The sequence below is a fragment of the Gobio gobio genome (assembly GCF_949357685.1).
Source record: "Gobio gobio genome assembly, chromosome: 2".
In the NCBI taxonomy this organism is placed as follows: Eukaryota; Metazoa; Chordata; class Actinopteri; order Cypriniformes; family Gobionidae; genus Gobio; species Gobio gobio.
In genome coordinates this window covers 46,412,293-46,438,848 of record NC_137098.1, presented here as the reverse complement: position 1 = coordinate 46,438,848, position 26,556 = coordinate 46,412,293, and the positions used below count along the sequence as shown (strand labels likewise).

Below are 26,556 nucleotides of genomic sequence, written 5' to 3'. Positions count from 1 at the left end.
GCGAAAAAGGGGGCGTGGTCTTGTTGCTCCCTCGTGGAGAAGAGGAAGCGTTAGTGTTGCGTTGCGTTTCGTTCGGTTCGGTTCGGTTCGGTTGCGTTTGTCGCCATGTCGCCATCAGACGCTGTTATTTTCATCCCGGAGTCAAATCACCTTTGTTTTGCCTTCAGGGGGTGTAGTTTGAGCGCGTTCATCTCCCCGTTATGGTAAGAAGCGTGACCTTTCCGGGCAACGTGAGCTAAGCTGCTGTCGAATCACAACACGGGAACCGCTGGCACAATCAGAACTCGTTACGTATTTCTGAAGGAGGGACTTCATAGAACGAGGACATTCTCAGGCCGTTTTGAGGACAGTGAAAACAGGAGTATACAGATAAGTAAATTGTGTGAAAAATACTGTGTTTTTTTACACATGAAACATGAACACATGTTATATTGCACACTGTAAACACAATCAAAGCTTCAAAAAAACACGAAAAACGGGACCTTTAAATAAATATCTGTAAATAATCAAAATATAAATAGTATAAGTTAAATATTAGTTAAAGAAAAAAATCATTTATATTTCCTCACAGTCGTGCGTCATGCCTCTTTGCGCTGAAAGGGAAGACACGAGCAGGAAAGAAGCATCGTTTTCTAATATCTTAATGTTTTCTCCTGATGTTCCAAAACTGATAGGCTACTTGTAGTAAAATGCGAAGAACGAAATTATCTTCCGCAGGGGCAAGAACTGAGGCTTTGTTTGATTATGCGCTGTGAGAGAAAGCGAAACTAAAAATCTCCGGCGTGTATGAAATACGCTACAAAATCTTGACCAAGTCTAATAGCAAGCACAAACTGTGTTAAATAAAGTAAAGTTTGAAGAAAATGTTTCTGTCCTACTCCGTTTTCTACTTTACCACAGTAAATGATGCGAATATAGCCTATAGGCTACTCCTAAATTAATCAAACAAGGAAGACACGTTTAATCCCCTGTGAGAGACATAAATGAGGATGTGGGGAAACAAATAAGAGATTCCATGTCCAGTAGAATAAAATGGAGTAAACCTAAGCCTATTGTTAAATTCGAGGAAAATCGTGTGACCAGATATCAAAACGCAAGCAATCTTAAATTTGTCTCACCACACAAAGCTTCCTCTCTCGTTCAGCCTATATGTTTCCATGGCTGCGATGTAACATTTAATTGCAAACCTATTATTTATTTTGTAAATGAAGCTTTGTGCTTCACTCGTGTCATTAATATTCACGTAAAAGAGCATTCACAAACAAAAAAAGGTGTTTTGGCCGCCCACCGCCGGTGCTCCAGCTTAGTTGACGTGCAACTTTATATTCTCCTATGCGCTGATTTACACGCCCAAGCGCCGTTGGCCCCGTTGACGGCAGCTAAATATTTTATAATATATGTTTAGTAAGCAGGATTTGATGGCCGCATTCCTAGACTTATAAAATGCAATTCAATGTGGAAGTAATCCAAGTATTCAGAATACGTTACTCAGATTGGCGCATGTAATAAACTGTTTTCCCTTATTCATCGTGTCAGGCTGTCGGTTGCGATGTGTTCATCGTGCGAGTTCATAACGCGATGACGATGAAAATTCGATGCATCGTTCAGCCCTAGTTAAAATAGAGAATTCCAATGCAAAGCGGCAAATTAGAGTCATTTTGTGGCTGGAAAAATAATAATTTTCATTTGTAATGCCATGGTTTATCCACCAGGTGCTTGCATGGCTCTTTAATAAATATACATGCATCTAGTCTGGTTGCTCAAAAAAGTAATGCAGATCACAACTGCTTACCTATTTTTAGCTTTTGCATTTTGATAAATATTTAGACATTATCAAACACTAGATTTCTTTAAATGTGAAGTTTAAAAAAGTTAATAACTTATATCCTAATATTTTTAATGATACTTATATAAGCACACACAAGTGAATATTAATGAATGTGAGCAAATATAATTTAACCCAAGAAAAGATTAAAATAGTGCTAAAAAGGCAAACTTATTTTTCCCTATATGTACAGTAGGCTATACACATATGAATTGATACTGAATCAAGATCGAAAACGATACCACCCCCATCCCATGCCACCGCCCGCCCGTCCGCCACCACAAATTGGTTTCTAATCTGAGGGAAACACTGACTTTTTATGGTCACTTAAGACGTAACCGACGATGTTTAATGAAAAACACACCAAGCTGGGCATTTTGACATATTTCGGTGGATTTAACTGCTTGGGTGCTTACCTGAAGCTCAAAGTTCACTTTACTTGCAGTTTACTTCCACAAAGTCTCAAAATGTGCGCACAGAAAACCACTTTGGGAACAGTATCACTTTCGTGGCTTAATGCAGTTTTAATGATTCTTTTTTTTATTATCGAGCGCATCCTGCATTTTAGCAACAGTAGATTGCATTTTATGACAATCACTGACCTAGCTGATTTGGACGTTAAGTTCGGGCTTTTAGGGAGGAACGATAGCACACCATGTAGCGTTGCTGTTGTTGCTCTCCGCAAAGACGTTGCAAATTTATTGTCCTTTTCAGACACCTGGTAGAACAGCCAGACTGGTGAATGTAGTGAAGCAATTTTAGCGGAACATAGTAAAATTGTCTCGCGAGTTTTATGTCCTCCTGCGTCATCTAATCGACCTTTTTAGAGACCACCGATCAAACTATAGCTATAAATCTATTATCGGCTGATATCAATTTATTGGAGCACCCTTAAATTATACTATTCACAAGTGACTGAAAAGCCCAGGAATTTTCTGTATAAGATTAGAGAATAGGTCCATGTGAGATACTCAAACATGTATATACAATTGGATGAAAAGTCTCTTTTTCGTGAGCACAAGTAAATTTTTAAGGTTTTAGGCTTGTTCCTTAAAAGACATCATTTGTAGGGCTGTCAATCAAATGGAGTTGCCCAAAAGCTAGCCGGTGAACGACACCACACACACACACACACACACACACACACACACACACACACACACACACACACACACACACACACACACACACACACACACACACACACACACACACACACACACACACACACACACACACACACACACCACACACACACAACACACACACACCACATCTACAGGCCTTATCATGGGGCAGGCTGTGGCTGGGCTTCTTCAGGGCTTGGCAGGGCTGTGAGCGGGCTGGCCCAGCTGTGATGTGGGGCTCTGTGGGCAGCTGCGGCCACCGAAAGGCCTGCTGCGGTGCTGGTGTGGTTTGCCGACACGCGGATGCTCCCATGTTTCACTGATGCAGTGGAAATGTAAAAGTTAACCCTCAGAGTCTGAGCGGAGGAGTTTAGGAGCCTGCAGAGAGCAGTCACTATTGATTGGATTCCTGCAAAAGTTCATGGATTACCGTCTGATTCACTAAAGAATTAGTAAAGCTGTAAACACACCCACAAAATCCATTGTGAATGCAATTTGCCCAGCTCAATTCTGGATCTTTCAGGTTGGCTCTGAGGAGAGATCGCGTATAATTTTAACTGATATTTTTGAATGATATTTAATAGAGCTACACAATTAATTGTTAAAAGATTGCGATCTTGATTCAATCACCCATGCGATTCCTAAGTGACAACGATTCCCTGTGTCTATTATTGAACCTATGATAAAATCATACTGGAACACTCAAATCTGTGTTCAAGCACTCTTTACGTGTGAAATAGCTTCACAAACCTTCTTGTCAACCACATAGTATCACTATTTCTGTGTTAAAAATATTAAAATGATCACATAAGTACTGGTATAAAAGTTTATGTTTCCGATATAAACACTGATGTTGATGGTAGTGATCAAAATGGAGTAACAAATGGCATTTCAAATAACATTGTTTAATGTTTTGTGTCTGGACAGGATCATGGGAGAATCTTGATATCTATTTGAAACAACTACAAAAAAAAGTGATTTTCAATTTATCCAGCTCTAATATTTAAATGTTTTTTACATTAATTGTTTATCATTTTCATATATTTTCTTATCTACTGATATGTGTCATCTAGTAGGTCTCTATAGAATAATACTCACAACAGCATTGCATTTTATAGAATAATACTCACAACAGCATTGCATTTTATAGAATAATACTCACAACAGCATTGCATTTTGTTATATTATTTAACTGAAGAGTATTGGATAAATAGTGTGTATATATAGTATATGTCTGGGTGTAACGCTATTATCCTATATTCTCTTATGCTTTGTATTTTTCAAAAAACTGAATTAGACTCCATGTAGTTAGTGAATATGTGCAGGTTTTTGTGCGAAGATGTGCAAAATGTTAAATGTTTAGTGAATTTACCCCTGAGTTCAGTCCAGGACAAACAGGCTTGTTGTGCTTCTTGCAGAGTGATTTAGAAAGCATCTTGCATTTAAGCTCTTAAAGAATAAATGTTGTTTTAGAAAAAGCGAATGACGCTATCCTCTTAGAAAATAAGGCTATCATTCATAAATCAATGTTCTCTGTCCTATAGCATGAGTTTAACTAGGCTTCTGTCTCTTTCCTGCTCTATTTCTGTTACTCTTACTGACAGGCAGAAAATCTGCAGTGCTCTGTTGAGACTTGACATGTTCCTGAGCTCTCCTAACACAAAGCTTTTCTTCTTCCTTCCATGTTTGTAGTATGTATTTTCCATTCAGTCACGCTCCATCTGTAGCGCTTAGGGTGGTCCTTATTTGTATTCCTAGAGTTAGTAATTTAATGACAATGCCAAATTGTATCTGCCTTTGCAAGCTGAAATCTTCAAGTGTTTGAGCATGTTGCAGGATTTCACCTTCACAATACCAGCAGGTATTACATTGTTTCTGTCACTGGTGTTTAAAACAAGACTTTTTTACATTTTCAACAAGCTCAAATATGTTTTGGCTTAGCGCTGGGCCGGTATACCAGTTTCAATTTTGTGTACATTATGTATTTTTCAAATACCACCATACCAGTGTATAGCTGAAAATCTATTCAGTGGCCACAGAGAGCGCTATGTAGAGTGTATTGAGAGGGGACCTTTATTAACTGCATACTCTTCTTTCTAATGGTTATAACTTTATAAAAACTATAAAATAAAATAATCCACACACTTCACTCTCTTTAACCAGTCACACAAATGGAAATTACTGTGTAAAGTATAATGTCTGAATTGATCAATTTTTGGATTAATAAATCAAAAGCAGGCCTGTACAATGAATCAAATCGCAATATGGACTAATGTCTGTGAATATTAAAGCTCAAAAAGTTATTCAAATAGTGAAATCTGCTATTGAAATCTTAAGTCTGCATGTTCTGCGTGTCTCTGTCTGAATGAACGCCGCAGTATCTTCTACTACACACATACTGAAGCTCTCATGATGCTTGGGGTGTTTTCAGTGTCTGCCGTCTCACTATATGAGGACATGAACACATGAACTTAATCAGAGAGTCACTTCACCAGCATTTCATTTGATAAAACTATCGTCATATCATATGCACACAAATATCAGAGCACTGCAGATTTTCTGCCTGTCAGTAAGAGTAACAGCAATGGAGCAGGAAAAAAACAGAAACCTAGTTAAACTCATGCTATAGGACACACGTCTTCACAAGTCACTACAACCCGTTAAAAATAAAAGTTTGGTTTAACTTGAAGAAATTATAATAGAAATATATTATATTATTACTATTACCTCCAAGTCCTATTTATTTAGAGGTGTGCTGTTGTTAGACTAATAAAAATGAAAAGTAAAATACACATAAGATTGAAGTTATCTCTGTTTCTGAATAAATAAAGCAGCAATTAATTTCTTAGGCGCAAGCTGTTAGTAAATCTGGCCCCTAGAGTCTGATTTCATTTAAAATGTCAGGAGCTATAGCCTACATGACGAATACAAATCACAAACCTAAATCATTTTATATATAGTTTATTAATTTATTTAAAAAAATTTCAAGATGATTTAAAATGTCAAAACAAGTTGAAAAATATCGCCAAATCAGCAAAAATCTAATCATCATTGCACTTGGTGATGTAAGGCTTGGATGCAGCTACAGGGCCATGAAAACCCATGAAGCTCTCTATGCACTGTTCTTGAGCTAATCTGAAGGCCACACGAAGTTTGGAGGTCTGTAGCTACTGACTCTGCAGAACTTCTGCACACTGTGCGTCACAGTATGCGCTGACCTCGCCCTGTATTTTTACGTGGCCTACCACTTCATAGCTGAGTTGTTGTTCCCAATTGCTTCTACTTTGTTATAATACCAACAGTTGACTGTGGAATATTGAGTAGTGAGCAAATTTCACGAATGGACTTATTGCACAGGTGGCAACCTATCAGGGTGCCATGCTTGAATTCACTGAGCTCCTGAGAGCGACCCATTCTTTCACAAATGTTTGTAGAAGCGTCTGCATGTCTAGGTGCTTGATTTCATACACCTTTGGCCATGGAACTGATTGGAACAACTGAATTCAATTATTTGGAGGGGTGTCCCAATACTTTTGGCAATATAGTTCATTTTGAAGAATTCCGTGAGTCATATAACATATTTGACCTCATTGACCCCATTTAGAGAGAAAAAAAAAACAAAAAAAATTCAAAAAGTCTTATTTGTGTTCCACAGATGGAAAACTTGAGATGGAGTAAATAAAGACAGAATTGTCATTTTGGGGTAAAATATCCCTTAAATGTAAGAACTAGACTAGACTAATTTTGTTGTGGTGTGTATGTTAAAAGAAAATATACAATTTCTTTGTAATTGTTTGTTTGTTCAATTTACTAGCAGTTTGAAAATTTTCAGTGTAGAAGTTTGAGACTTGTTAATATTTTTGCAATTCAGTTTGGTGACATAAACGAGACACATCACCTTTAAGGTCCACATGCACAAGGTTAATAATTATGCTTTATTTAAACATAAATGCAGTAGAACTGGTCTCACACAGTCACAAACGCACACACTATTTAAGAGCACATGTTATCAGTCTCATAGGATAGAGTTTCCTCCGGTAACGGCTCCAGTAGGCCTCTGTCTCCGTCCCTGTCTTTGTCACTGCAGTGCGGCCCCTGGCCCCTAATGAGGAAACCTGCTACTCAGGGATAGAGATCACATTCACAGACCCAAACACACATACACAGTCTTCTTTTGCTCTCTCTCATCCTGCTCCCAGGCACATCAGCCAAAAGACTGAGAGAGTTTGCAGTAGGGCGAAAGGCTGTGGGCGTGGAGGAGTGTGTTTGTGTGTGTGTGTGTGTGTGTGTGTGTGTGTGTGTGTGTGTGTGTGAGTACAGGAGCAACAGGACTGTCAGTAATACATAATGTATCCAGAGGACCACCGGGACCGCTGCACAAATAGGGGCCCAGGGACACCACCAATACGGAAAGAGTGAGTGATAAGGAATGAGAGGAGAAAGGGGAGTGTTCTGATGGTACATGGTCCATTGAAAGCAGTCTGAAGGGTAATTGGATAGGGCAGGTAACCTGTGGATCAAAAAAAAAAGATAGCGGAGCGATGGAAGGTCATAGCTGCAGGGGGGATAGGGAGGCCCCTTTTGGTGTGTGTGATGGGGGAGGGGTAATCTGATACACAGTGTGGCCAGAGGCCCTCATGCTCATATATGCTTTCAAGACTCAAGACAGCCCTTGCAGTGAAATCCAAGATGGCGGAGACTCTCTTTCCCTTGTTTTTCTCTACCTCCAGGGATGGGGATGTGCCTCATTAGCTATTGTAGCATGTTTGTTGGGCTCCGTCAGACCCCGTCTCCATGTCTACTGTGTGCGGCCCAGCTTTTGAAGCCACACATAATGGATTCCTAATCAAGATCTCGGCCCCAGCTGAAAAGACCTGCCTGGGCTTCAGTGCATCTCCTCCAGAACAAAGACAGAAACAGACACACACTCAATGCTGGCTGGAATACAGCAGGATAAATAAACAAGAGGACTGAAATGTATAACAAGTAGAATGCCACATAAAAACACACTTATTATGATCTACATGCACTGCTTCTCATTTCCTCTCTGTGAGTTTGTGTTGTGGCGTCTCTCTAACGGTGGGTGTTTTCAGGTCAGTGTTCTGACCTCTCTCGCTGCAGATCTACCATTTGCTTTTTTAGCTGCCCACACACTTCACCTTTCAGCCCAAATGGAGAAAGAGAAAGAGAGAGAGAGGAAAACACTTTGTGTACTGCCTGCATTTTTGTCATGCTGCTACTTGCTATCTCTCCGTCTCCTTGACAGCCTCTGCTCCCTCTCTCTCTCTCTCTCTCTCTCTCTCTCTCTCTCTCTCTCTCTCTCTCTCTCTCTCTCTCTCTCTCTCTCTCTCTCTCTCTCTCTCTCTCTCTCTCTCTCTCTCTCCCTATGCTCAGAGCTTCAGAGCCTTAGGGGGAGAAGGAGGGACAGAGATATTTCTATAGAAAATAAGAGAAGAAAAAATAATGAGGGGAAACTAGAGGATTTCACTTAAAGGGATAGTTCACCATCATTTACTCACTCCAAACCTGAATTAATTTTTTTTGTTTTGTTACAGTTTAGCAGAAAATCTCAGAAAATAAAAAGTTACTCTTTTCCATACAATGAAAGTGAACGGTGACCAGAGGCTGTGAAGCTTCAAGATTAGCCCAAGCTAATTTTTTGAAGCTTGACGGTCCCTGGGCATCCTTAACTTTCAGAAAACCCATGAGCCTATTTATCAACATGTCTTTTATGAAGCAACATGATAATGGACTGCATAACAATGTTTGAAAAAGAAGTCTGTCAGGCTTGATGTATGCGCAGTGACAGACATACAAACAGCACTTTGTACACAAATCTGAGTGAATTCAGATAATTTTGCCATACAGTGTGCACTTTGTTTCTTTGTAAATAAATTACTATAAATTACCATTTAATTTGATCCGCCTCATTGGATGAAAATTAGATTTCATGATGATAAAGTTTGTAATAGTAATAGTGTTTCCTAAAAAAAAAAACTTTTTTTTTTTATGGACATTATTAAGGGGAATACTCAATGTGGTAATACTCAATGTCAATGATGTGTAACCCCATTCATATGTAACTCAGAAATCACTTTATGTTCTATATGGAGCCACATGCAGCTAAAAGACTCGGATCATCGTTATATTTGCACAAAGCATTAGAGATTATAGAGGATGATGGGAAATAAAGATATTATGAATATATGTATTAGGGCTGCTCAATTATGGCAAAAGTCATAATCATGATTTTTTTTGGTCAAAATTGGATACGGTGACCAGAATTCTTATGGTTGAATACGCAACGGATTCCCCCACCCCAGAAAATTTCTGAAATTTTTATTTTGCGATACAGATACATAATTGTTTTAGTTATTTATATTTGTATTATTATTATTTCTAGTTATTTATAATTTCTGTATTTGTTTATATTAAAAAGAACAAAGAAGCAAAGTACAAACAATAGAACAAAAACAATAGAGATTTTCTTTTTAAAATACAGTTTTTCAGGTATAGTAGGTAACACATACACAATTTTTTGTTTGATTAACATTGTGATAGACAGGTATTTTAGGCTGACCGAATGCTTGAATCTAATACTGACACATCTCTAGGGTGACCAGACATTTAGCAACAGTAGACTGCATTTTACAACACTCTTATTCAGCTGATTTTGATGTTAAGTTGAGGATGGGGGGACCAAAAGTGAACCACTGAATGTGGCAGAGGCACAATAATCGTTTAACCTTGATTATCTTATTTTCATAATCATTAAATCAAAAATAAACTTACGATTAATTGCACAGTCCTAATATGTATATGTTGATTGATTTTTGGGTTGGAAATGCATCTTCCAAGCACTCTCCAAAGAACTAAGCCTTTGATGTCATACTTGCATGACAGTAGAGGTAAAACACCATAGTGCAGCACTGATGACATCAAATACACTTTGCTTTCTTAAATTATTGTTGCGTGATGCTTGATCTCACTGCCTGATCTGGATTCAGGTCTTATCAGTCGTCAGAGACATACAGATCTCTGTTTGAACTTGCATGAACATCATCTGTGGGAGGGATCGCTCAAAGAAATTTATCAAATTGAAATAATGTATGTTGCCTCGTGACAGGCTTTTTGAGTTGTTCTATTTCGAATTGTGTTAAAGGAGTCATTTTACTCTTTCTTTTGTTTTCCGTATATTGTCAACTTATTATATATTTTACATTTACAATAACAATATACCGAACTCATATATTCACGCTTTTTTTTTTTTTTTTTTTTACACTTTATTTGTAATAAATGGTCTTTTTGGATTGTGGAGGGAGCAGCTTTAACACAGTTATGATATTATGAACATGAAATCTCTTCAAGTTCTGGTTGAAATGAGTGTCTGTGCACAGCCAGGGTTGGCAAGTGAGCGGAATTACAGCACAAGCCATCCATGATCTCTTCTCTTCCAAAAAAAATATTGAAGAACCCAACCATAAAATGTGTATTAAAAAAAAGAAATGCATCCAAAGAGCAAATGTAAATGTTTGTGTTATAGAAATAGTACTGCTCAACCACTAACTATGAGCATTTGTTCTTTTGTTTCCATAGGGACATCAGCATGAACAACATCACTGAGCTGCCTGCTAATGTCTTCAGAAACCTGCCCTATCTGGAAGAACTGTGAGGAGGATATCTGTTTTTTTTTTTCTCTTTCACTATTTCCTCATGCTCTTTTTTTCTACTTCTTATATATGTTTGGCACTGTTTTCAAGTACTGTCATGGAAAAAGATGATAAATGGAACACCTCTATGATTTGAAATGATCCTTTGCTCAGCCTTTATTCTTGAGTATGGCCCTATTTTGTAATATTTTCCTATTTTTAGATTTTGAAATGTTTATAGAACTGCTGAAACAACTTTAAAACTATACACATGGCATCCATTAAATCGCTGCTGGTTTCAGTGTCAGCTGGTTGGATTACGTGAGCTCCATTGTCTTCATTTCTTTTGGTAGTCACCACATTGTGCTCTACTTTGATACAGCAGTCGTTGCCTCAGATCGGCAACTATCACTGAAAATGCGTGACTTTCAGACGCTTTGATGCTGCAGTCACTGTTAATGCTCTACTGCTATTTAGGTGCACAGTAACATTTATCGTTGTTAAGCAAATTTTCATGGACAAAATCCAATTTCAATAGGAATCCACATGAGATTTTGTATTGTGTTGAAGTTGGTCATGCAAATTCGCCACATTGACCAAAAGAAAGCTGCTTGGTTTGAAAGTGACTTCTGTGTGAGCTGTGCTTCAAACATTGTATTAGACAATAGACAAAATGTTGCTAATATGAAGTACCTTTATTCAGCCTTAGTGGCACAGAAAACTCTTCCATGTTGTGGATATTCAGTACAACATCATCCGAAACAGCATATGAAACAAAATAATGTTAATGGATTTACAGATGAACAAGCTATTAGACCTTGAGAGTTCTCTTCAAGAAATGCAAATACCTACTACAGAGAATAAGCAGGGACCACCCACAGCACCATCAGTGTGGTGCAGCACATCTGGAACGGTCTCATAGCTTGCAAGTATTGTTAGTCAGAGCATCTCAGGATGCTACGGGTGTCAGATGTCCCCAAACTGGCTTTTGAAGCTACGTCTAACTTGATCGTGTGTTAATGGCATTAAAGGAACAAACACATGCTGTTTTAGACTCTTCTGGAGTGTCTCTATCAGTTTGTCTGAAATAAGTTCTGAACTCTCATTGGGTGTCTGATCTTTTTCCATGTGTTTGTCTTTTCACTCATCCCGCGTCTGCCCATCTGCGGGAAGGGCAGATAACATCTGTCTAAGTGATATCAGGTACCAGCGCTTCCAGACTGCTGAAATGACCAGCTCTCAAAGTCGGCTCCCCCTTGTTGTTCACCCTTTTCCTCTCTTTTTCTTTTTTTATTCATTTGATTGGAGTGTGTTTTCTTACCCTCGTGTGTCTTTCATCCACTCCAATCTCCTCAGCTCTCATTCCCAAACAGTCCTCCAGCGCTTTGTCAAAGGCCAATTTGCTTTTCAACGCATTGTGAGAAGGAATGCATGGCAGGAAGAAGGAGGGCAAAACAATGGTTTCCGTGACAACTGGAGTTTTCAGAAGCGTGTGCTATCTGGGAATGGGGTGGGGGGTGCAGGAGGTCTCTGGGACCTGTACAGCACTGTATTGTGCCAGATGCTCTTTGTCAGGTTGCTCATGGTTCAGTGGACACAATGGGTGTGGTTAATCAGAGGGTCAGAAGTTCACTTTCTGGGCTTACATTTATTTTAAAACACATTCTAGACAGTTGTAACCACTCAAAAGCTACGTTGCAATACCAACAACTAACTAACCTATAATATCCATACATAAATATCCTTCTTTACCCAATATATTTTTATTTTATATATGGTGCCATTCAAAAGCTTGGGGTCAGTAAGATATTAGAATGACATAAGAAGGATTTCTGAAGCGTCATGTGACTGAAGACTAGCCTCACAAGTAGAGCTGCAACTAACGATTATTTTTTCTGTTGACTAATCTAACGATTATTTTTCCGGATTAATCTTATGATTCTTTTTTACTGATTATTGTATTTCAAAGAGGGTAGTGAATTTGTATATTATTTTAACATGAAATCAATGAATGATGACAATATTAATTGTATTTCAGGAAGGGTAGTGTACATAGTATGCCATTTTATAATGAAATATATGAACACAAGAAGCTTTTTAAACATAATATATAAAGATACTATTCATCATAAAATGTATACAGAGTAGGCCTAATTAGGAAAAGTTGTTTACATATAGTAGTTGAGTATGATTTACTTATTGATTTGTGTCAATAGTAAACAAAAATGCACTTGTATTTATCTGCAAAAGGTTCACATACAGGAGCTTTCAGCATAGTGTTAATGTATAACTAGTCGTCTATTTTGAAGATACATGTGCATAAACAACGACTAAAGCTGCCAGAAGTTTTTGCCCAAACTTCAAAGACGCATTTAAATGATTAAAGCTAGAGGCATATCTTAACTTTAATGTTACTTTAATCATGTAAACTACCTATATACAGCAAGTTATTATGCATATGTGTTTGGGACAGAGGGGAACCAGGTCGCATTTACAGCAGATATATGCAGCCCATAATAAATAAAAGCACGAGACGTACTGGGGTCGGAGAAGAACCCCGGAAAATGTGACCGTATGTTGCAATACACGCGCCACGGTTCAGCTGCGCGAGAGAACACTGGCAGCAGGGTTGCCAGGTTTTCACAACAAAACCCACCCATTCGTTACTCAAAACTAGCCCAAAACAAGCCCAATCGCTTTTCGGGGAGGTTCTCTGGTAAACATCGCGTTCGGGGGGTTAAATATGTGTGTGTTTTTGCAGGGCTGCCTGCTAAAATTCTCATTCCCGGGGCTAAATATCACATAGTTGGGATCGCTTCAACCCGCGGACATGAGACACAGCCCGCGGCAACAGTGTAGAAGTAGCCCAATTCCGCAGAAAAAACGCGGACATGGCAACATTGACAGGCAGTGTGAAAGCTCCCGCTCTCCACGCGCACAGCTTCTGCTCTGCCACCGCGCGCACTGTGAAACTGTAGGTATGGATATTAATGGATATTAATAAAGCAAATCACATTAATATGATTCTGGTAGCACAATCTGATAGGTAGCATTTTACATCCATATTTAATATTTATTTATTTAAAATATTTACATAGTTTTAAGGGTAGGTTCAGGGTAGGAGTAGGTATGGATATTAATAAAGCCTCAAATCAGATGAATATGATGCTGGTAGCACAATCTGATAGGCAGCATTTTTTGCTGTCGAATCGTGCTACCTACTGTTTTAATGGGAGGTAGCAAAATCTGACAAGGTAGGACAAATCGACAGAACACCGGCGTTACAGAGCGAACCAAGCACAGTTTTATTCGGCTTCTGTTTAAAGTACTCCCACACTTTTGAATGTCACGGTCTGGCTTTATATGATAAATGATCATTTTCACTATGCACGGGAGCAGAAGCTGCCATTATTCTAGATCTTCTGTTCCATTCTTGAACGTAAATAGTGTGCCACCGACGCGTCGACGCATTTCACGCATTTGCAGCCCTACTCACAAGCCAGACAAGATGTTGGGTCTGGAAACTCACCATTGACAGGGCTCAATCCGAGGGGCGGGATAAACGGTTGTCTTTCAAATTCCCTCTGCACGCAATTGGATAGCGCCATGAGCACCACAACCAACCAGAGCGAAGAAGAAGTTGAAGCCGAGCTAACGTTAGTTGATAGACTTTCGCCGTATCCGGTAGGCAAAACTTCGAACATATCTTCTTTTCTTAAGAATGACTTCAGTGCCGTTCTTTGTTGTTTTCTCAAAGAAAAGCTTAACTCCAAGTCTTCCAGAGTCGCGGCCAAAGCCGATTCAAAAGACCACTGTTCGTCAGCTTTGTTTACGAGTAGTACGCAGAACCTCCGCAACTCTGCCCTGACGTGCCGTCATTATGTTAAGCCCGCCCACCAACTCTACACACGCTGTGATTGGCCTGACCAGAGTTTGATTTTTCCAGCTCTCAGGTCTACCGAGATTTGCTAGACTACACTCGCGGCAAAATCAATTTTCTGCCGCTAGGGTGCGTCTAGATTTCTAGGCTAACTGAAGACTGGAGTTATAGCTGCTGAAAACTTGCCACAGTAATAAATAAAATGTTTATCATTATCAAATAAAATCATTATTGAAGCGATTTAGGCACTGCACGCTTTCAAATATAGTTTCACCTTATTTCGCTGGTCTCGATAATAGGTCTTGATGACACGCTGTCTGTCCTAACGCTAACCAATCTGGAACCCCTCAAAATGCTGCAATAGCCAATAAGACAAAAAATAAATGTATGTTTAAAATTCACAGCGATCATTGTTCTCATGAACGATCGTCGCTGCCACATCCGAGTATTCCTGCACATCCCATAATGTTGTGTGTTTGTTTGACCTGTGGGTGCTGTTAGGCACACCTGCGGAAGGCCAAGAGGAACATTCTCTGCCTCAGAGTCATGCAGTCTTCTGTCATAACCACACACATACACACACTCACCTCTCTTCAAACATATCCACCCCCACTGACAGATATAGAGCTGTCAAATATTAATCCTCTCTAGATTTTGATGTCTCTGGCTTGATAAGTATTGTGCATGTGAGTATGCCAGAGATTGTGTCTGACTGATATTTTTTTGTATTTAAAGGTGCACTCACACACTTTTTTTGTTGCTGCATTCATGTCACTATGTGTTGAAGTCATATAGTCATGCGCAATATTCATGAGGTTTTGGTTGTGTGTACATGGTGTACTTTTCCACACTAGCTTCTCAGGTTGTCTTATTTTGAGGAATTTAGCTTGAGCTCAGACAATACCAGATTTTTGCAGCACTGGATCACCTCTTATTCTACATTAGGTAACTAGTGCATTTTGGCCAAGAAAATTGGAGAACGTGTTTTGTTATGCTAACATTTGGTCTAGCTAAAAGTAGTAGCCGTAGGGCTCAGTTAGTGCTAGTATATTCCAAGAGATTTGTTCAGGTTTTGTTGGCAGTCTCAGGGTGTAAAGCCTTATAAGCTTTGGAAGTCCACTGGCCTTGTTAATAAGTAAAGCTGCACGATTCTGGATAAATTGAGAATCACAATTTTTTTGTTTTAAAATGGAGATCACGATTCTTCCGAGTTTCTGAACAGACAAGAGACAACTAAACAAAATAACATGCAATTTACTAGAGGTTCTGACATGTTCATTGCTGCAGTCTCTTTAACATGTTTAATTAATTTTAATGCATTATGATTCAATGACTCACTCATATACTTCACTTACTGGATGAATCATCTCTTGAATTAATGATTCAATGACATTATTCTTAAAGTGCCCGTATTATGGATTTTTGAGAAATTACCTTTCATATAGTGTGTAACATAGTTCTAATTGAATGAAAACATCCTGCAAAGTTTTAAATCTGAAAGTGCAGCGTATATAAAGTTATTGTCTCTCAAAAGTAAGAGTCGACTCTTGAGTCAATTAAATGAATCGTTTTTTTAAACGAGTCCTAAGCCGTTTCATTGTGACGTCAAGACGAAACATTAGCATATTGCACGTCCACTTATTGCGTGCGCATACACCAGACACCAGGCAAAACTTGAACCCCCTCAAACACTGCAGCGGATACTGGATAGCATCATGTGGAAAAGACGCTGTGCTCTACAATGTGTTTATTGTGTTTCATATTGTGTAAGTATCTGGCTAACCGGCTAACTCATGTTATTACTGTCTTACTGAAATACTGCTGTAAATCAGCCGTGGGCTGCAATATTACCTAAAACTGTCTATTAATGCAGATTGTCTGTAATTCTTACTACTTTGAGTAAAGATAAAGGATGGAGCGAGATTTGTTTAGCAAACTTTAATGTTGCACATTCTCGTTAGTGCTTGGCTAACGTACTGTATGCGCTTTTATTGATACAGTTACCGCATGTGCACCGCAGTAAATTAGTAAAACAGTAAAACACACACACACACAGCCTTGCTAATGCTGATGGTGAGGAATTACATCTCATAATGTACCTCAAACTGAGAGCCATCACTGAGAAATGACCTGCTCAAGGTTCAGGCTGAATAACTAGTTCTTCCAATGTTTTGTCGACTCACACTGGGATTGGTGTAACATCGACATCATCGTTACTGTCTTTACAGTGTATACTATCGAAGCCTCTGGACGCCGGACGGAGCTGGAGTTCAGTTATGGTAAAGGACGTTTGTTTCTGAAATATGCACTGTATGCGGTAGAACAATCACAACAGACTGGGCCATCTGACCAATCAGAGCAAAGTAGGCTTGCGGAAAGGAGGGATTTTTGAGAGACTGATTCATCGAGTCATGCGATGTGCAATGTATATTATGAGAAAATAAAAATAAAAATTTGACCTTAGATGCATGTAAACCTGTTGTTGGAGACCTCCAAAACTAAATTAGGAAACTTTTTAAAATAGCATAATAGGGGCATTTTAAGTCACTTGTCGCCACCTAGTGCCATAGCAATTTCATTGATATAAGTATTATTTTAAGCGACAAGTTACTTTCAAAAGGAGATCTGACAAAACAAAGTGATCAAAATATAGAGCAATTATGCTGGTTTGTTAAGCTGTTTCATACCTTTCTCTGGGTCAGCCATTGCAGATTTGAATGTTCTGGTGTGATCGGACTTGTGATCGGAAGGGTTAATAGACAGTCTAATCGTTGTCATTGCATGGGTGTTTGAATCAAAATCTTGATCTTTTAATTATTAATCGTGCAGCTTTATTCATAAGAACTCGGCACAGTGACTATCTAGAGGGGAGAAATTAAGTGCAAAGACTGCAATTAGTTCTGAACAAAAACTAAGGGTTTTTAGACATGTATAAAAGTGCATCATAAAAGCTTTTGACCTGGGAAAAAAATCCACCATTCAGAATCTGTGGTTTTCAAATGATGTCATCTAGAGCAATCTGAATCCAGCCTCGCTGGACGTGTCCTAAACAATGCCGTAGGAAAATTTGACAATGCCATATGGGATATATAGCATTGCACAGCCTTATTAATTCATTTGTAATTTGTTTTATATAGGCACTTCTGTCTTGGAAAAGTTGGCTGAACCCATCACAAGGTCACATGACATTTGCCGTGCTTACTGAAGTGGTTACTAAAGCAACACTCCAGAGTAGTGCTACACAGCTCTGGCAGCACACTGACCACAGAATGAGACTTAGATTAGTTCCAGACAAATAAAGATCAGGGGTGACAACTCCCCGCTCGATGCATCGGACTGCTGAGTAGTGACACTGAGTGTGTGCATAAGAATCCACCCATGGAAGCCTGGCCAGATCTGGTGGCTTTGAGAGACAGCCAAAGCAGAACGATGTAGAGAGAAAGACATAGAGGGAGAGAACGTCTTTTTCCCGCAGCTAACCCAACCACATTGGTGTGCCACAACAAATGTGTTTATGTAAACAAGAACGCATTTGGACTGTAGTTGATTTGTTTAATTTGGGGTTTGTGTCGTTGTTGGAGAAAGAGATATTCTGTCAATCAATGGTTTATCATTTTACTTTACATTAACTTTTTTTAGTATCCCAGCCGTTTTTTTTCTATCTCTCTCTGTGTTTTCTCTCTCCTTCCATCTCCTTGTGTGTGGCAATGTTTCAACACTTAGAAGCTGAACCCCTATGATCCTGTGGACAGATAAGCCATGCCATGTCCTCACCGTCATAATTGCAGCTGTATTATCCAGTCTTTTGTTGTTTTTCCTCTCTTTCCTCTTTCTGTCGCTCTGTCTCCAGGTTTGCAGATGAATAATGGAGACACTGTGCCTTAAGATAATTACCCACACAGTTACATATACACTTTGGTATTATGGAGAATATGTAAGGGTGTGGTAGAGAAAAGGATGACAGTTTAAAAGAGGGAGATGTTTACCTTAAATGGTGCATCATCACTTTTGTGATGACCTCCTGAAGACCTTCATTCATCTCATCAGCAGTTGTTCATCTGGCAAATGACCTCATGGAATTACATTATTTAAAAATGTGATAATGCTCATGGCATACAGGTTTCACATACATGTTTTTTGTTTTGTTTTGTTTCAGAAAACAGGAAAGAATATAACCTTTCGTTCTATAGTCCTCCAAAAATGGTCACTGGCAAAGCATCTACTTTAATATGATGATACATTTCCAATTCACTGGTGGTGTAGCTTTTAAATCCATCAATTGAGAAAGAGGCGTTTGTGGTCTAGATCAGCGCTGGGTAACTCTGGCCCTCAAGATCCAGTTTAGCTTCAATCCTAATAAAACTCACCTTCTTGTAGCTTTCTAGTAATGCTGAAGAACTTAATTAACTTGTTCAAGTGTGTTTGATTAGGGTTGGAGCTAAGCTTTTGCAGGAAAATGGATCTTGAGGGCCAGATTGGCCCACCTCTAATGTAGATGAAGTAGTCACAGCTTCTGCCACCAGGTGCTAACCAGATAAAATTCAGTTATAAGCAAAAAACTTACTACACCCTTCAGGAGTAGTTCACCCAAACATGAAAATTCTGTCATCATTTACTCACCCTCAAGTTGTTCCAAACCTTTATGAATTTCTTTCTTCTGCTGAACACAAAAGAAGATAATTTAGATTAGGGCTGCACCACGATATAGAAAGTGCGATAACAAAAGGGATCGTAGGTGATCCGACCAGGCCCCATGGTTCAGAATGCACGTGATTCGCAGATTAATTGTAAAGTTTAACCATCATAGAGTTTATCATTTGCACGTGTTTTAAGTCCTGTTTAAACATTCAAGTGAGTTTAAAGCATTCAAGATGCAGAGCAATGAAGGCAGCACACGAACACCAAATTCAGTTCTCTTTCTCTTCTTTTTGTGCTTGAACATACACACACACGCACGCAAAATTATGTCAAAATGCCGTCTTGGCAAGTATCCTTGTAAACACAGTCGCTTATGTCTTAAGTAAACATAAACAATTGAGATAGAAAACTGATGCATATCATCTTATCATGCATTTGGTCTTAAAGTGACAGCAGCATAATAAACCTGCTGTCTGTATCATTTCATTTATGTTAATCAAACAAAAGACAAAAAATATATATCTTTATATCTTTAACAAAGATTAATTATATTTACATTATACAGTGAAGAGTATGCAGTGTTATTTTACACTTGATTATTCAATTCCTGTTAGACTTGTCTGAAAAGCATAAGCACAGTTTATTTCATTTGTATCTTTGATCTATTCTATTCTATTGTATTTTATCTATGCTTGTAATTTGTTTATAATTTTCTATGCAGATGCACTCCCCTACAAAATCACCCCAATCATTCTAGAATTATTAATTCTATTCAAGTATTCAAACAGAGCTATTCAAGTCATGTGGTGAAATTGTTGTCATATCACAATATATAGCAGAAAAACAAAATATCGCAATGCCAATATTGTGCAGCCCTATTTTAGATGTGATTTATTTCAGACATGCATCTAAGGGCCACCAAGGGGCAGTTAACACATCCTGATGCTGTAAACATCTAGATAAATGTGTGTAGTCCAGCACTTCCTGTAATGAGGGGCAAATGGAAGGCTTTCTGTTCTTTCTGAAATGCTGTGGCCTATTTCTGCTCCTGGCGGATAGAGATAGAGAGAGAGAAAGAGAGAGAGAGATGATGATAAGAAGAGTTAGATGAGTGTGAGAGAGTTTTCTGACTCCAGTTTCAGTGGGTGATAAATCTGGTGTTAATCTCTCAGACCTGATTTGGTGAAGTTATGTGTACCCTCTGCCCGCCTTACCACACACAAGCACACTCACACACCAGTAACTGCACATGCAGCAATTACAAACCCATATATACTGTGTGTTGTACAGCTTAACCTGTGTACATACCTTCACACACCATGTGAAATTCAGACTCAAGATGTCCACTTGATTATCTCTGAATAGAATGTGTCTGAGTGTGTGTTGTCCAGCCCAAAACATAACTGTACAATCAGAACTTCATATCACATTCATTCCAGCCATCACATTCTGACACGTCTTAGGTATTTGTGCTGCCCAATCAGACAGAAAGTCTGTGGAGGCATTTGCCAACAGAGAACAAGTTAGCACTTCAGGAGAGAGCAGCGCTTATCACACACACTACTTTCAGCACCGCAGATATTGACTGCTGTATATATATTGTACTCCCGCACTAAGCTTGTAGCCCGTTTATGGTTGTCAAGTGACATGGCAGTTGACCCTTTGCTAAGCAAACCCCGCTTAGTTACTGTTGTTAATCTAGACAAGCTTTACAGAATATCCCATAGGCATAAACTGGAGATGTCTGTAAACCGCATGATTTTTAGTAAAATGTGCTCAGAAAGTGGGAAATATTAATATTGGTATAATTCTTATTATTAGTCAAATTTTAATTATGCAATAACGTGATATTGATGTATGTGTGTGAAGTCTCCTTATTGCATTTGAATGCAATAAAACGGTAACATTGTTAAATATTATTACAATAAAAAAAAAAATATTTGAATATATTTTAATATGTAATTTATTTCTGCGATGGCAAAGCTGATTTTTCAGCAGCCATTACTCACAGTTTTCAGTGTCATGTGATCCTTGTAATCAATATGGTGATTAGGTGCCCAAGAACTCTAGATGCAAGTTAATAATTATGAATGACAAAGCAACGACGATGCTCTGAGCTGTGGGAACGTTTTCTTAAACTGTTTAATTTTATTAAAACTATTGCCAATTAAACTCCCGTTGGCTCACATAAAAAAGCAAAAGATTGTTACTAAGCAAAAGGATTGGTCTGTTTCATTTTAAGGCAGGGTTTAGGGAAGGGTCAGTTATAAAAATGAATGCAAAATGTATATTTGCGTGTGAGTTTATCAGCATTTTACAATAGCTCATCCAGCCTAGTTTAGAGTTGTAGCTATTCCTTTTTTAATCGCTCTTTCTGTGTTCCTTCCTACTCACAACTTTACATTCACTCCCTTTGACACCCTTTCTCCACCTTTCCATCAGAAGGACATTTTTTTCACAGTCTATCTGAAATGATATATCTTTCTCTCTCCATAGACGTTTGGCTGGTAATGACCTTGCTTTCATCCACCCAGAGGCTCTGTCTGGCCTCCATCAGCTTAAAGTCCTGTAAGTATTCCACACACTCTCACACACACACACCTCTATTTGATACAGGCTTACTCGTTCACCCAGAGAGACGATCTTGTATAGCGCAGCGAGAGAGCAGTAGATCCTGCTGTGTGTTTTGTTGAGTTGTTAAGTGGTGTTGTGTAACTAACAGGAATTTCACTGCTACTGGGTCAGCAAGTCTGTCAGTGTCTGATGAAGTATCTTTCATTGTGATGCATTCTCTCTCTCTCTCTCTCTCTCTCTCTCTCTCTCTCTCTCTCTCTCTCTCTCTCTCTCTCTCTCTCTCTCTCTTTGCTCTAACTCATATTTTGTCCTTCAGGTGTTTGTGAGCCAATTCAAATGCAGCTTATCAGCTGCCCCCTCAGCCATGCTTTACATAAAACTCATTTTTCCTCTTCCTGTCCTCGTCCAGGGCTGTTTCAAAGCCCCACAGTGCTGCACAGGCTCATCCAGACACTGTTGTGGGAAATTGGGAATGAGTTAGGGAAACTGATTGTGTACCAAGCGCCAAGGACTTTGGAACTGTAGATGTTGGAGATGATTTGGGACCAGTTTTTATTTACTGTGGTCTTGTTTCGAATGCCTCTTGGCTGGGCTACGTGTATGTGAATATATATGTGTGTTAGTGTGTAGTTGTGTGCTGTGGCCTGGCACTAAATGGGAAAAGCTGTCCTCGTGGCCTATGCCATTTGAGTGACGCCAGAGAGCTGATAGTGTAGAGGAAGCAAGATATGCACTGTGATTAGTTCAGGACAAGACACACACACAAATACATACTACATCAACACTAGAGCTCATATTGTGGTTATCTGTGCTCATGATTTGTGAAGAAATGTTGTAGAGAAGTGTATATGTATTGTGTTGTGCTGTGCTGTGATATCAGACAGATGTGCCATAGAGGTGAACAGAGTAAATAATGATGGTGTTTTAAACCTATTTTTCAGGATGCTTCAGAACAATCAGTTGAAGACCGTCCCCAGTGCAGCTCTCAAGAATCTCCATGCCCTGCAGTCTTTGTAAGAATCTCCCTCTTCTTTCTCTCTCTCTATCTCCATCTAGAGCAAATATATTTCAATATACACTACTGTTCAAAAGATTGGTTCTCTATACACAATTTCTTAATATGAAATTAAAGATCAGCTAATATCCGGATAGTTAAGAAATATTATTAATACAATTATCCCTGCGTTCAAAATTCTAAGGGTGTGAAAACACAAGTGTGTCCACCAAAGCGTTTTTAGCCAGCTGAAAATGCTAGGCGCTCTGCTGAAAACGCCTCGCTGTGAGCGCTTGAGAGCATTTTGGCAGTGCAGCGTTTTCTTTCATTTGAGACCGTTTGCTTGCTATGATACGGAATATCCACGTAAGTGTTACTAGTATCTTATTTCACAGATTAGTTTGTTTCTGTATTGATTCTATAGAAAAATGTTGATACAATGCAAAGTATTTGCTAGAGTTGTTCCGATTCCGATACTAGTATCGGAAATATCACCGATACCACAACAAATTCTGGCATCGGTATCGGCAAGTACTTGAACCCATGTACCGATCCAATATCATTTTCTTAAACAAGACCTAGTTATTATGACCGCTAGCTTTGCCTAACTGCTGCATGGTTCTTCTTCGCTGCTCAGAATGCATTGCAAACACAGGAAGTTGTGCTGTGTGTGTATGGTTGCCACAAGCAACCACTGTTTAGAGCAGCGAAGAAGAAATGAAAAAGCGTTAGCAGTATGTCCACTGTTTAGCAGTATGTCATCTCCGTCTATGGTCGTCTCTGTGTGGCAGGCGCCAGTTTCACTACCTCTACCTCTACGTGCGTTTTTACAGTCTATGGTTAATATATGAGGACATGAACGCATAAACCATCACTTCATATGAATTTACTGGGTCATATAATGAACACAGACACTCAAAGCTGTTCACGGCTACCCGTCAAATAAAAGTTCGATTTAACATGAAGAAATGGACAGAATATATTAAGCTACTGTTGTAGCCTTAGCTCTATGTATTAATAATAATTATGCCTAGAAGGTTGTGAAGCGATTATTTTCTGATTAATATATAATTTTTTTTATATTCCTACATAATTATACAGTTTTTTTTATACAGTTATATTTTAAATCTAAAATACCTTTTTCAGTTTGCAGTGTTAGATTTGTGGCTGCATTTGACGTTCTTTTTCGCTTAAGAAAAATAAATAATATTACTGTCAAATGCATGTCAGATAATGAAAAAATACTGTAATAAATGCAGTAGTTCACTGTATGTATTTGTTCATGTTTTATTTAGGGTTAAGTCTGAAGCACACCATAAAATAATTCTAGCAATTCATACAGGGCTAGTAGTATATACAGATACACACCCAGGTATCGGATCAGTACTCGGTATCGGCCAATACGCTGAGCCCAGGTATCGAAATCGGTATCGGGAAGGCAAAAAGGGTATCGGAACATCTCTAGTATTTGCTCTGGCTCTTGTTTTAAATGATTTTGTTCCATTATTATGCTTGTTGTTGTTGTCATCTGTTGACATTGTACATGCAGAATGTGGCGGTTGGTTGTGTTGTATTTGTCCCGCCCCTCCTCCACTGTGATTGGTCGGCTGGGTAAAAAGCGACAGTGATGAGAGCTGCGTTTTACTCAAAGTTGAACATTCTTTTACTCTCGGTTACCAGTAAAAAAATGCAGAGTGCTCAACGCTTGAGCATGAAATAGATGCTCAGCGCCTCGTTATGCTCATGCCTTTCTAAAAACGCTTTGGTGGACACACGGCCTAATGTCTCGTTTCCACTGAGTGGTACGGTTCAGTACAGTACGATTCGATTACAATTACAGTAAACTCTGATCCGGCTTGCATTTCCACCACCAACAGTACCCTTCTGATAGGCGTGGTGTAGCGATCAACGTCCTTCTCCCACAAAGAAGAAAGCGACACAGTAAACAACAATGGGCGACATACATTAGATCTTGTTCTTGCTTCTCGGAAGACATGCTTTGCTTGAGCCCAGGCTGCAAGGAAAAACACAGCCGAAAAAGCAAGCGCAAATGACGATTCTCTGTCAACCAATCAACCAACCTTTTTTGAATAAAGATCTACTTTTAAATTTGTCAGAGATCTACCCTGGCTGAATTTAGATAAGCGTTCTAGCATACTACTCTTGCTATTCCTGCCATATAGTATGAGTAGCATGAGTAGTATGTTAAAATGCGATTTCGAATTTAAACCCTAATTTCATTGCTGTCAATAACGTTCAGTTATAAACTCACTTATAAGTAATTAGTATAAGTAAATTAGAATAAGTATAAGTTAATGATTAACTAATCATTTACAAAACATGACTATATGTTCATAAGTTATAAGCTAACATTTTATAAATGTTTTGTTAATTCAGTCATAAGTCATTTATAAATGATTAGTTAATGATGAACTAATTTATAAAACATGACTATATTTTTATAACTTATTAAAAAGTGGTATGTTAACAATTTACAAATGTGCTGTAACCCAAAAAATTGTAAATCATGAAAAATCAAAACAGATCAATCATAGATGTTTGAGTTATTAGTTGATACTTTATTTATCAATTATAAATCATTGAAGTATTTATGTCAAAATGGTTTTAGGATCATCTCAATAAGCAATGATTAATCTTGATCAAATAATGAACAAACCATTAGTAAATGATTAGTAATTTATTGATGTATGCTTAATTTGTAAGCTGGTCTGTGTTCAAAAGCACGAACATGCAGAATGCTAAAACAGTATTTTTTGGTTTTCAAGGGGATAATCATTTATAAATGACTTATAACTGAATAAACAAAACATTCATAAAATGTTAGCATGTTACTTATTAATCATTTATGAATGTATAGTCATGTTTTGTAAATGATTAGTTCATCATTAACTAATAACTTACTTATAACTGAACGTTATTATTAAAGGGATACTTCACCGATTAGCATTAAGCTTTGTATCAGTAGAAATCCAGTAGTACATTCGAATGACTGTGCTTCCCTCTCTCATGAACCCTGAGAAGAGAGATTTTTGTATTTTGTGTCTGGAAAAAACCTCAGATGACGCAAAAATTGTCATTTAGCATCATGGGAGGCTTTTTTGTCCAGAGGCTAGAGACTACAGCCAGTAGAAGGAGCTAGTTCCACATGTTTTCAACCCGCCCATAGGGATGGGATCTCACTCACAGAATGTACAGATAGTGTTAGCCATCTTTTTTGTTTTAAGCTAAGCTAACAAACTCTTGCTCTGTGGAGAAAGCTGAGTAGTAGGCTAACCACGATGGTGTGACTGTGCTGCTGTGAATGAATGACCGTGCGGCCGTCCTCATTTTACTTTTGGTTTCGAATTAGCTCCAATTCGGGGGCGGGCTGCTTGAATTGTGGGTTCATTAGCCTATTATTATTAATGAAAAACACAACATCAACACAGTACAATGACAAACTCACTTAAATAGGCACTTTTACATTTCGCTTTGAAACCAAATCTTTCGCAATCATCTGGTCTGTCAGATGGGCAAGTGATGCAACCGGTGTTTCGCCTGAACACCGGTAACACCGGCAACACCGACTATCGCAGCAAGCCTATTTGGAAGAAGGGGATTTTGAAGATTCTGATGCTAGTGGCTACCTGTACGAGCCGCAATACAGTGAGGAACAGTTGCGGATGATGGAGGAACAAGAGGCAGTTGGAGCAGCTGCTGCAGCAGAGGAGCAAGACCTGCTTTGCGGTCAGGAGGAAGAGCCCAGGCAGACTCAAGCTGGGGCAGACTGGTGGAGGCGGACTCACGATAAAACCACGTCTTTTCAACTAGTAGCCTAGTTGTATCATTTCTTCCGATACTGCCCTCTG

General features: G+C 38.7%; 1 protein-coding gene across 1 annotated transcript in view; it reads left to right on the top strand.

The window, feature by feature from the left end:
* The window catches only part of lgr4 (leucine-rich repeat containing G protein-coupled receptor 4), a 72,652-nt gene that overhangs the window by 23,650 nt on the left and 22,446 nt on the right, over positions 1-26,556 (top strand). Inside the window, exons 3-5 of the mRNA XM_079805147.1 lie at positions 10,549-10,620; positions 21,616-21,687; positions 22,635-22,706. Of these exons, the coding sequence (XP_079661273.1) occupies positions 10,549-10,620; positions 21,616-21,687; positions 22,635-22,706 (216 nt within the window). The remainder of the gene's footprint in view (positions 1-10,548; positions 10,621-21,615; positions 21,688-22,634; positions 22,707-26,556) is intronic.